The sequence below is a fragment of the Rhinatrema bivittatum genome, chromosome 1 (assembly GCF_901001135.1).
Source record: "Rhinatrema bivittatum chromosome 1, aRhiBiv1.1, whole genome shotgun sequence".
NCBI lineage: Eukaryota > Metazoa > Chordata > Amphibia > Gymnophiona > Rhinatrematidae > Rhinatrema > Rhinatrema bivittatum.
Window position 1 is genome coordinate 482,593,444 of NC_042615.1, and position 10,992 is coordinate 482,604,435.

Below are 10,992 nucleotides of genomic sequence, written 5' to 3' on the forward strand. Positions count from 1 at the left end.
CCCCAGGACAGGGTTGAGAACCACTGCTTTAGATAGATGAAGCACTTCCTTTAAACTGTTTCAGACTGCCATTCAGAGATGGCAAATACCAAATAAGCCTATATGAGAAGCTTGGATACAGTAATATTGGAAGATATTCAGAAGTTTCATATTGCAGTTTAAGGAAAAAAAGTTAAGGATTGAGGCAGGATATGCAGGTAAAGATATAGCTGCTACTTTTAAAATGTTTAGACTGCCCAACTAGTTAAGAGATCCATTTGATTTTTGCATGATTGCAAGCTCATCTATGGCTGTTTTGCCTGCAGAACTAACAAGGGTACAGGTCAGATGAAGCATGTTAAATCCTACTCAGGAAACCAGTTTCTGGACAAAAATCAGTTACTATTTAAACTTGAACAAGAGGCCATTTAAGAAAAATGGAAATACTACCTTATCCACTAAATGTAGTATAATCACCATCTTTTAAATTCGTGAGGATATCTAGACTAAAAAACTGTATTAAAGCAGGAATCTACTCAAAATGTAGCAATTTCAGGGTAATAAAAGAAAGCTGCAGCAAGAGTCCACCCTTCTTGGTGAAAGGAATTTCTTCCTAATTAGACTTTAAAACTTGTTTTGAGGCCTGAGTAAATGAGGACAAAGTCCTGGATAACTTAGCCTAGCAAGATTGAAGGTTAAGAGTTGAAGGACAGCCCATGCTTCTCTCCATGTCTCCCCCCAGGCAGGGAAAGCCCCAGCAGTGGTACAGGAATGTTATTCCTCCTGTTGGAGTCAGGTCCTTTATATTCTCCCCCTCAAGAGTTCACTGCAACTTGCTATGACTGGCTAGAGACTTACTATCCTAGCAGTAGTAGGCTGTGAAATGCTCCAGAAGTGTTCTGTTACTGTACTTAAGGGGGGAGGGAGAAAAAAAAAAAAAAGACTTCCAGCATGGATAGCTGCAGGTTTTAAGCTAGGACATACCTATTCTATTAGAATCAGAATATGTGACCTTGTAATAGGTGAGGGATGTTCTGTATGTAGTTTACTAGATCAGATACTATGACATGCATCAAGTTTTAACTTTCCCATTAACCATAGAGTAATACAAATCTCCCCCTGCAGGCTTAAAATTTAGTTCCCAGCACCTCTGCTAGTTGCCCATTCTAGGCATCTACTAGAGTTTCAATAGAACTATTTCTACCAACACTTGAAGTGACTGTCCCAAGTTAGTGAACACAAACTTTAGTTGCCAAACATTTATTGCTAGTACTATACAACCAACTATTACAAAAGTGTATTTGTCATTTACAATAATTTAGCAAAAAAGTCACTTACATTATGTCCTCAAGTTCTGTTTTACAAGACCCACCTGCCACATCCCTGAACAGCCCTCTATCAACACTTTAAAGAGTTGATAGGGTGGTGTTCATGAAACAGGGCATACTGGCTTACAGAATTTAATTTCTTCAGTGGGCTGTGCTAGGAAAGCAGTCTACAAATAGCTTAAGATCTAGTCAGTTTTACAAGCTAGAAGTTTCATTTCCCCCAGCTTAGGAGCAGGTTGCCAGAGTGCTATATAAATCTCAGGACTAAGTTTAAGGAAAAAAGGCACTCTACTTATTTCAAGTCTGAGCCTAAAGTAGAACCTATGGTAGGCTGCAGGTTTTTTTGAAACAAAGAAACCTGGAATGTTCTAACTCATCTCACTAATGGAGGAGTTAGAAAGTAGCATACAATGTGTCCCACCAAAAGGGCAACCCTTTAAGCTGAAAAACATCTAGCAATATTGCAAGACAATTGGTCACTTCTGTAGCTTAACATTATTGCTATTAGACAAGGACATAGGTAGCAGGTCAGTGCTAGATAGGTGACATTTAGCTGCTTTTGTGTTCAGACTCTTGCTGGCTGGCTTGCTCTTCCTGCTTTGGCTGTGGGCACACAGGACCCAGCAGCCTGTTGAGAGGTGTGTTGTTAACAAGGTAATCCATCACCTCATCCAAGGTTTCCTTCATTTTCTTCAGCTGTCCTTTGCTGGTGACAAGGAGCTGATCAGACAGGTCGCTGAAGGAGGCAACAGATTGCAAGTTCTGGTAGAGGTCTCCAGCCAGGCAGCTAATATGGTGGACTTTGTTCTGGATGTTCTGGGGTAAGTCTTGGATGCTTGATACCAGTGTGAGGCAGTTGGTCTGAAGCTGGCGAGCCAGGTCCTGAGCAATAGCTAGAGCACGTGATTCAGCATGCTAAAAAAGAAAAAAAATGTAGAATCCTGCCAAATGGCTTTTATCCTGTGAATAGAAACTATGTAATGACCTATTAAAGCCAAGATTAGCAGACAGGCATGCATTTGAGTGGGCATAAATGTTCTATTTGTTCTCACCAAGATCAGGTTGAGTAAAGCTTGCTTATCCAAATGCACATGGAATAGTGTAAGTTTAAGGGTGCCAAAAAATAAAACCCAAAACCACCCTTACTAGTTTGGTGTCTTCCTACTTACATGCCTATGTCTTGAGTGGATGGGTTTCCCCCAGATACTCCCTACTAGTTGTCCCACTTTGGCCAGTTAATATAGCTAAAAAGATTTGGTGGGGGGGGTTCTACTGAAACAGTCTAGTACAAAGGCTGAGTCATTCCATCCCAGCTTTCTTGCTCTTTTGGAAGGTCAGCCAGATTTGTAGGAAAGTGAAAGATGTATTCTGAAGTAGCCTAAGCTCCAGGAATTTAACAGTGGAAGTGCTGTGCTTGAGTTGCAGCAGCCAAGTAGTCAGGTCCGATACTGAAGTGAAATGCATTCTGGTGCAGAGATACTGGCCTGTCAAATTGTAGGGAAAAGTCAGGTTAAGTTCCATGAGTTGAGGTTTTCCTAACATTATCCCGATAGTGTTTGGGAGTCAGAAGTATCTGATTGCTCAACTGCTTTTCTGGGCTACTTTAGATTTGTTTTGTGGATGTTTTATCAAATTGTGATTTGATACCTTCAAATGCCAAGTAGCACAGTAAAACTTAATACAACCAGCATAGGTTTAAGGTTGTCCTAATTTGGAGGTAGTTTATCCTCAGCTAAGGGCCTTTATGCACCTTCCCCCTAAGATCCCTGGAGTATGTTAGATTGCTGGGCAAGTCAGTTTACTGGAGAAAGCCTTAGCATACTAAAAGGGGAATGAGAAATGCTGCTAGAAACTGTCCCAAAGAAGTTCTGCTTTGCTAAATAGCCATCAAAATCCTGATCTTTGAGGCTCATTGGTAAGTTATACTAAGCCTACACATTTAGGCACCATATTGAACTGATCAGAAAGCTAGATGAGGGGCTGACTAAGTGGCTCTGCAGCTTCATTTCTGACTCAGATCGTATGCTTTGGGCCAGCCAGTGAGGATCTCAACTAAGCACCAGAGATACCTAGTGGTTAGACCTGGGGAGCACATTTGCCAGGTTCTGAAGGAGTTGTGGCAATGACAGCCAAGTAGTTCAGAATGAAGCTACAGGGCCAAAAGCCAGCCAAGCCAAAAAGTTGGAAATTCAAGAGATGCTTGTATTCAGGAGCCTGGCCTTTTACAGAAGTGTCAAAGCCTCACAGCTTACAACTGTCTGGCTTTTATACTGGATACTGACAAGTATAGCACTCTACAGAAAGGAAACAAACTGGTTGAGAATCTGTTAGCAAGGCAAGTCAGAAGAAACAGGCATTCAGTCTGGCAACTCTGGATGCAACACTAGCCATTCAGAAGCTAAGTTACCTCCACTAGTCCCTTTCATCCTGCTGTCCTGTGTGTTTCTCATCCATGCTACCCAGGATTGATATAGCCTCCCCTGGGCATCCTGCCATTTTATGAAGATAAGGCACCTGAAAGCAGGAAATGGTGCTACTGTTCTATTAGAAGCTAGTATTGGTAGTTGAAAGCCATGCATAGATATATGCATTACATTCTTTATGCTTGCCTGGTATCTATATTTAACAGACTCCTCCAGCTGGTAGGAGGAAAGGGCTGGAGTCTAACCCCCTTACTAGTTAAGCCTGCAGGTATAACCACTGATGAGTCCTACTCACTGAACTTTAAGTCCATGATCTGATGCAAAGTCAAGAGCATTCAAACAAGCATTGCTTTGGAAAAAGAGGCCAAAACTACCCCCTGACTATGGACAGTACAGCTGGAGTTCCATGCAGGCTTCCTGCCATCCAGTTAGCATGGTCCAAGAACAGTACAGACAGCTCTGGAGAGCTATTTATTGCAATATTTCTTACCAGATCAATGGTGTGGTAGAGATGAGAAATTGCTTCTTGGCTACTATGTTTAGCATCTTTCATCCTGCTCAAGGCCTGCTCATAAGCTTGCCTGCGAATCTTGGAAGACAGAGACCCCAGTCTAACATAATAATTTGGCTTCTGGGTTCCAGCTGCAAGTCCTTCACCTCCAATAGCTTCTTTAGCTAAGCAGCAAAAGAAAGCAGCTGTCAGCCTGGTTCCAGGTCTTATTCATAAGATTAGATACAGTTTTAAAAGCATTTTAGCCACTACACCAGTTATGAAAGACATTTCTATTGTGGTATTCTAAAGACTAGACATAAGAATGAACTGGGACCTGCTCCAGAAGTTTAGTCTACACAATAGACCAGGCAAATATATAGAATCCAAAGCTGTTAGCTTCAGTCACCAAGTAAAGAAAAATATATATTAAAAAAAACGCTTTGCCAAGTGGCAGGCATTTTGTTATTCCTTACCTTGTTCTCCTTCAGTCAGTGGGAGATAGTGATCCACAAGAGCCTCAGACTTAGTCAGTGCAGCATCTACCCCAGTGCTTACCACCTGCACCATGCGGCTTCCCATAACAGAGTTAATGCTACCAGTCACAACAGCCTTGGTCATTTCCATGCTCTCCTGTGCAGCTCCCTTGGTCTTGTCCACCACTCCAGTGATTGCATGGGCAACAGTGTCCTTGGCACCTGTCACAGTCCCTGTTACAGCTTCTTTTGCACCAGCCACAAGCTAAATGGAGAACACATACAGTTTTGTATTAGTCACATTTAGATTGCCACTCACCTGCATCATTCAAGTTCCAAACACTAGAACAGCATCTGGACCAAGCTCAAGAATGGTCTACCCAAGTGTAGAATGCCTATGGCTTCCTCTACCTTGTTCAGTGTCTTGCTGACAACTGCCCTCATTTACAGGAGTTTTAGATTACTCTTATCTAGTGTATATTACCTGCCTTGTTCCATTTCATGATCAGCTGAGTGGCCATTTTGTTTACTCATCCTCCCTTTGCCCATGAACAGAAAGCTTGGGCTACACTAGTTACAGAATTTATGCATAAACAGTGTTTAGAAGGCATAGTACATTCTGATCAGGTTTCCAGTTGTATGAAATGAGGGTCTGTGCATGGCAGAGTGATCTGTAACACTTTTCCCTGTTTTAAAAAGGAGGAATAACCTTCTAGGGCTAGAAGGTCAGTTTAACATCTGTGGTATGAATGTTTTAAAGGTGACTTGCAAGTAGCTCAGATTAAATGCACAAATAAGATTTAGATGAAGGGAAAAAGGATGTTTCCTCACCTTATCTGGTTGCTGGAGGAGGAGAGGCAGCTTCTTTTCAATTTTGTCCAGGCCTTTGCAGGCACACTTATTGGCACATGCAACTACAAGATCAGAGACAGATATACTCATGCTCAAAGAAAACCAATATAGAAAGGCTTGAAACTAGGATATTGTGTGGAAGGATGTACACATTTGTGGTGACTTTGGAAATCTATGAAGGGCTGTCACTGGCAACCTACAACACTTGGGCCTTGGAAGTTATGGGCTCCACTTATTCCCTTGATGCCCCTTACCCTGAGGAAAACCCACAGTCTTGTCCTTTTATGATCAAGGAACTAGTGCTGATAGAGGACTTCAGCAGCACACTTTCTAAATCCCAGTGCTGACACTGAGGAATGGGTCAGACTGCAATAGCAAGACGCTTCAGGGCCTGATTGGAGAGCCTCACATCTGCATGTCAAAGCCTGGCTGGAGGGACTCTAGTCCAATGGCTAGGAGCACAGTAAAGTGTGAGATGCTCAATTCTTAAAAAAAAAAAAAAAACACATGAACACTACAAAATACCCAAGTGACCATGATTGTATTGTAGAGTTTTGGCAAAAGCTCTGTATGGTCACTGATGGCTATTGCTTGAGTGTGTGTGGGGGGGGGGGGGGAATCCACAGGCAAGTGAAGGCTCATTGTACCTTAGCCCAAGAGGCTGATAATCCAGAGATGCAGGGGATTGCAAACCATAGAATTGTTCCAAGATGGCACCTTAGCGAGGTGAACATGAACGTCTTCTCTGCTAGTTTGTTTTGAGTAAATGCTGTGTTTGGTCCACAAGTGAAGGGCAAGGGAGTACTTGGCTCTGGAAACTCTCCCCCCTTCCAATAGTGGGGCCAATGGATGCACACATTCACTAGGGCTCAGCAATTCTGGGACCCAGCTCACTGGTAGTCATTCAGGGGAAGTGCCCAAAACCACCCCAGAGCTCTCAACTTTATCCCTGGAAGAGAGAACGCTGCCCACCAACCCCACTGAAGTTAGATCCCATTTGCTGCGGTGGACTCAAGAGGCAGGTACCCTTAAGTGAGTACCTGACTGAGCCCATGTTTGTGGAGGGAGAAGCCTCAGCCTTATGTCAGAGCTTGCAGGAGTGGCTTCTGCTAGAGCTGCTTCCCATTCATCTATTCTGCTAACAGAGCTGGTAAGGCCTCAGTCATTTAGTCTGGATTTGATCAGGGATGCTATCCATGTTTTGAATTCAAATATTTCAATACAAGTAAATCTCCAATACAGTTCAAGATTTAGATAAATGGTTAAAACTTGAGAAAAAAGTTGAATGTAAAGTGGTCTGGGAATCTCTTAAAGTCAATCCCTTCAGTTTAAACTGGAGAATAGAGAACCAAATACATGCAAGAGTGTGTTGTATTAACTTTCAAAAAATCTCACTTCACCCATAGATATCTGAGGTGGAACTTACTAGAAATGTAAAAAAGTGCCAGAAGCTGTGTTTCCAATAATTTCCAAGATTATACACCCCAGTTAAGAGGCCATTGCAGAATAGCAACATGCAAGTCCTACTACCCACTGAGTCACCTAAGATGGATATTTCAGTAGTTTTGGAGCAGTCAGATGAAAAATTTGGCTATGCCTTCAACATTGTTATATTTTTGCTTGATTCTGATAGGGAATGGATATTTTTAAAAAATCTCTTGTACATTAAAATTGAGCTTTTTCTGAAATGTAAAGTTCAAATGTTCCTAGCCTTTCAAGACAAAATGTTTATTAAAACTTGAAGTTCTTGAGATAGGATAGTATGTTAAAATTGCCTTGTAAATGCTTTAAGCACCAGGGTGTTTCCTATTTGTTTTTCCATCTCTCTCAACAGCTTTTTTTTTCTTAATACAAGGTGGCGTTCAGTTAAACTTTTCCCCAACTTCTGGTATATGAGCTCCATATACCCATAACCTGACCTCTAACAGTATACTGACCCATTATTGTTAATACCTCATTTTGATTTCCTCTTAGATTGTGTATATCTTGGATCACTTATTGTGGACTTGTAAGATATGGTATTAGATAGCTGTGATGTTTGTATTCTTTTGGTTTTCTGACAATTGTGTATTACCCGTCAAGTTCTAATGCTTGATATATTGTTAAATTCATGAACAAAAAAAAAGAGGTAGTGGTGCATATAGTGTGTACAGAGCAAGCTAAAAGGCTTCAATACCCTATAGAGATTTCTAATTATAGAAGTTAACTGGAAAAACCCCCCAAAAAATAATAATGCAAACTATGACAGCAAAAGACCATTTCCTAGTATTTCTTCCTTTGCCTCTTTTCCCCTGTTAAAGGCTCACGTGTATGCTGCAATCAGAAAGAGGTGCTCAGTACCTGTGTCACAAGTAGTGTTTTATACCCCCAATACCCTTAGTGGAAGGACACCCAAGTCTGATTTAGGAACAGATAAAAATAAGCTCAGCCTATAATGAAAAGACTAAGAATTCTTAAGTTCCTGAATACTATGGCTTGAGCTATTTGGTGCATGCACTATAACAGATTAGTCCAGACATTAATATATGCCATCTTTTCACTATTACATTAGAATAGTGAACAATCTAAGGGCCTCATTTACTAAGGCTTCTCTGCCATTCTGGGTCTATGGGGGGGGGGGGGGGGGGGGGGGAAGTACTTAGTAAATGAAGCACTAAGTTTGTACCTGAGGTAGTGGAGGGCAGAGACTTACCCAAGGTCACGAGGAACAGCAGGGTTTGAACCCTGGCTCTTAGCTCACTGCTTTACTAGGCAGCTACTCCACTTTTGTCTTGTGTAAGTTGTATGCCCTATCCAGCAGCAGCAGGCATGCTATTTAAGCACTGGTTATTTTGATAGGATGTTTTAAGTTAAAAAGCTTCCCAAGCCTGTCCTGGGAACCAGAGCCAGTCAAGTTTTTAGGATATCTACAGTGAATTATAAGATGTTTGCATATCAGTCTCAGAATACACAAGTTTCATACATATCCTGAAAACCCAAGTAGCTTTGGGGTTCCCAAGACACTTTTGGGAAGCCCTGCTTTTAAGACCAGAATCTCAAGCAGATAACTAGTTTGGGCTGGCAATACACAATTCTATCTAGATGCCATTTGCTAGAAATCTTCACTTTTCTTTAGATGTCACTCACTTTGTGGCTCAAGTTTCTGGATGATGGGATTTGCACTGGTAACAGCTACAGCAGTGATGGTCTTTGCCCCCTTCTCTGCCACCTCACAGACAGACTTCAGGTATGGATGGTTCTCTTTTGTGCTGATGTAAGCGGATGACACCAGGTCACAGGTAGAGCTCACCAGGGGCAGGTTAGCCACCCTCACCACCACACTCTGGAGCCAAAAGAATAGGTACAGTTAGCAATCTAGTTCTAGCTGAGCATAAAAAAAAGCTGAAGTAGCCATCTCATGCATACCTGTTGTGGTCCAGCTGCTTCTGAAGCCATTTTCCTTTTCAAGCCTTCAGAGAAAGAAAGTGGTTAATATTCTGCCTTCTTATAAAGAGCTATAGTATTTCAGTTTCCATTACATACCAGAATTTGATATCCTTCTGCCAGATGTAGTAGTTGCAAAAAGCCTGTCTAGAGCAGAGTGGACTATTAAGTCAACTCAGCAGTGTAGACTTACATTCAGAGTGTGTGATAGTTGGCTAACAATTAGCTCAAGGTATTAAAATACTAGCTTGATAATGTTTAGTTAATTATACAAAGCATTTGTCTTTTTTAAAGTTATTGATACGGCCACCGAATCCTACTACTAATGTTAGGAGTCATTCACTCAATGCCAAGGCTTGCTGGGAGGGCATTTCAGTTGCCAACCAGGAGTCAGCCTTCCATTTTAGGCCCAAATTTGATTTTTGTTCTATTTGTGTGGCAATAACCTATGCCAGAGTAGATAAGGATTTAGATCTTAAACCATGATTTTAAGAAGGTATCAAACCATGTAATAAACATACAAAAAAAAAAACCAAAACCCAAAAACTTACAAGTTCATTTTGCAGACTTACATAATTGAAGTAAGTTGGACTCTTAGTGTTTTGAACATAATACATTTGAAACTACAGAAAGGTCAGGCATTCCTAGTTTAGTTAGGAGTAAGGCTTGTTTGCCATGTAAGAGAATGAAATTCCAGTTTGGTTTTTAATAAAAACAAGCCTATCAGCACTAGCATACCACAGAATTTGTTACACAGTATAACTTGATAGCAAGTATTAGAGTTAGCTTCAGGTACTCTAAGTGTCTCCCTGTCCCCAGCAGGTTTTTAATTAGGCTTAGTAGAGGCAATGAAAGTGAAGTGACTTACTCAAGGAACACCAGCAGGATTTGAACCCTGGCTGTCTTAGCTCTCAGGCAGTTAGCCTGCTCAGCACTTAAGCTTTTAGGTTAGTAGATTTGTCACATAGCTAAAACCTATGTGAACTAGTTGTGAAAAGGATGTCTCTTGTCTACAAGACTAGTGAGAAAATCTCTGGGGTTTAGAAACAGATAAACAGTGGGGATAGTAGACTTGGGTTACTGCTGTCAATTTAATTTTGTCTTGCAACATTGGTGCTGCCTCTCATACAGGAGTTTAAAAAGACAAAGACTGCACCAGTGATGTATTGTTTGTCTTTTGCCTTGTGGTAGTTTGGTTGCTACCTTGTTCCTGCATTACAGTGTATTGTTTTATGAAGGACCACTTCCTCAATAAAATATATTGAACAATAAAAAGTCAAAGACTAGCTACATCACAAGATTAACCCTTCAAAACTCATGTTAGTAATTTTTACCCCACAAACAGAAGAACTAAAGTTCCACCAACCATAAAACAAACTCATTTAGGTCCAGAGATTATGAACTTTTTAAAGTCATTTTGGGTTTATGGAAAAAAAACAAAACTATTGTTTGATTATAATAGCTCAGCTGCTAAACAGGTGTCTTCTCACATCCTCAACACAACACATACTCCTCCTGTTGAGCAACTGGCTCCCAGCCACACATGAACATTCACAGAAAAAAAACCCAAAAAAACTCTACCTTTAAGTCACACAAATCAAAGCAAATCAGTACAACAAACACCCAGTCGTACTCTTCCTAGTCAGACTTACCTTCCTTCCAACTTCCACAGAGAAGATACCATGTGAGTCCTAGCTGGGAACAGGCCTTTTCAAGGGAAGATAAGGGTGGGGTCCTGGCAGTCAAATGTCCCCCACCTCTGGCTACGCCTTGCAGTTTTTACTGTTTAGTTCTTTCTGCCCTCCTGCACCTTTTTTTTTTAACCTGATCTAGTTTGTTTCTGCGTTTCAGGTTAAGCTTCCCTTTTTCCAGGCCTGGACTTATCAGTAGGCACATTAGGCCAGAACCTAAGCGTGGCAAACATATGGGCAATCGCAGGCAAAGCAAAAAACATTCCTGCCTTCTAGCAGTAAAAAAAAAAAAAAGCCCTCCCCAGCCCTCTGAATTTAGGAAGAACCGCC

At 41.3% G+C, this 10,992-nt stretch overlaps 1 protein-coding gene across 1 annotated transcript; it reads right to left on the minus strand.

Annotated features, from left to right (window-relative positions):
* Window positions 1-1,082: 1,082 nt before the first annotated feature.
* On the minus strand, window positions 1,083-10,741 carry LOC115094322 (perilipin-2-like). The gene is made up of 7 exons (XM_029607267.1): window positions 10,624-10,741; window positions 8,954-8,997; window positions 8,675-8,870; window positions 5,528-5,610; window positions 4,697-4,961; window positions 4,221-4,405; window positions 1,083-2,222 (listed from the first exon to the last, which is right to left on the minus strand). Exons 2-7 carry the CDS (start codon window positions 8,981-8,983, stop codon window positions 1,857-1,859), a joined length of 1,125 nt encoding a protein of 374 aa, XP_029463127.1. The 5' UTR covers window positions 8,984-8,997; window positions 10,624-10,741; the 3' UTR covers window positions 1,083-1,856.
* Window positions 10,742-10,992: the final 251 nt, after the last annotated feature.

Bases quoted from the DNA above. Each gene is read 5' to 3' on its own strand.
- LOC115094322 (XM_029607267.1), bottom strand. From the start codon at position 8,983: ATGGCTTCAGAAGCAGCTGGACCACAACAG. The intron at 5,611-8,674 runs GTGAGTGACATC...CTGATCTTGTAG, and splicing joins CCAGAAACTTGAGCCACAAA to TTGCATGTGCCAATAAGTGT. The intron at 4,406-4,696 runs GTAAGGAATAAC...TTTGCTGCTTAG, and splicing joins ACTGACTGAAGGAGAACAAG to CTAAAGAAGCTATTGGAGGT.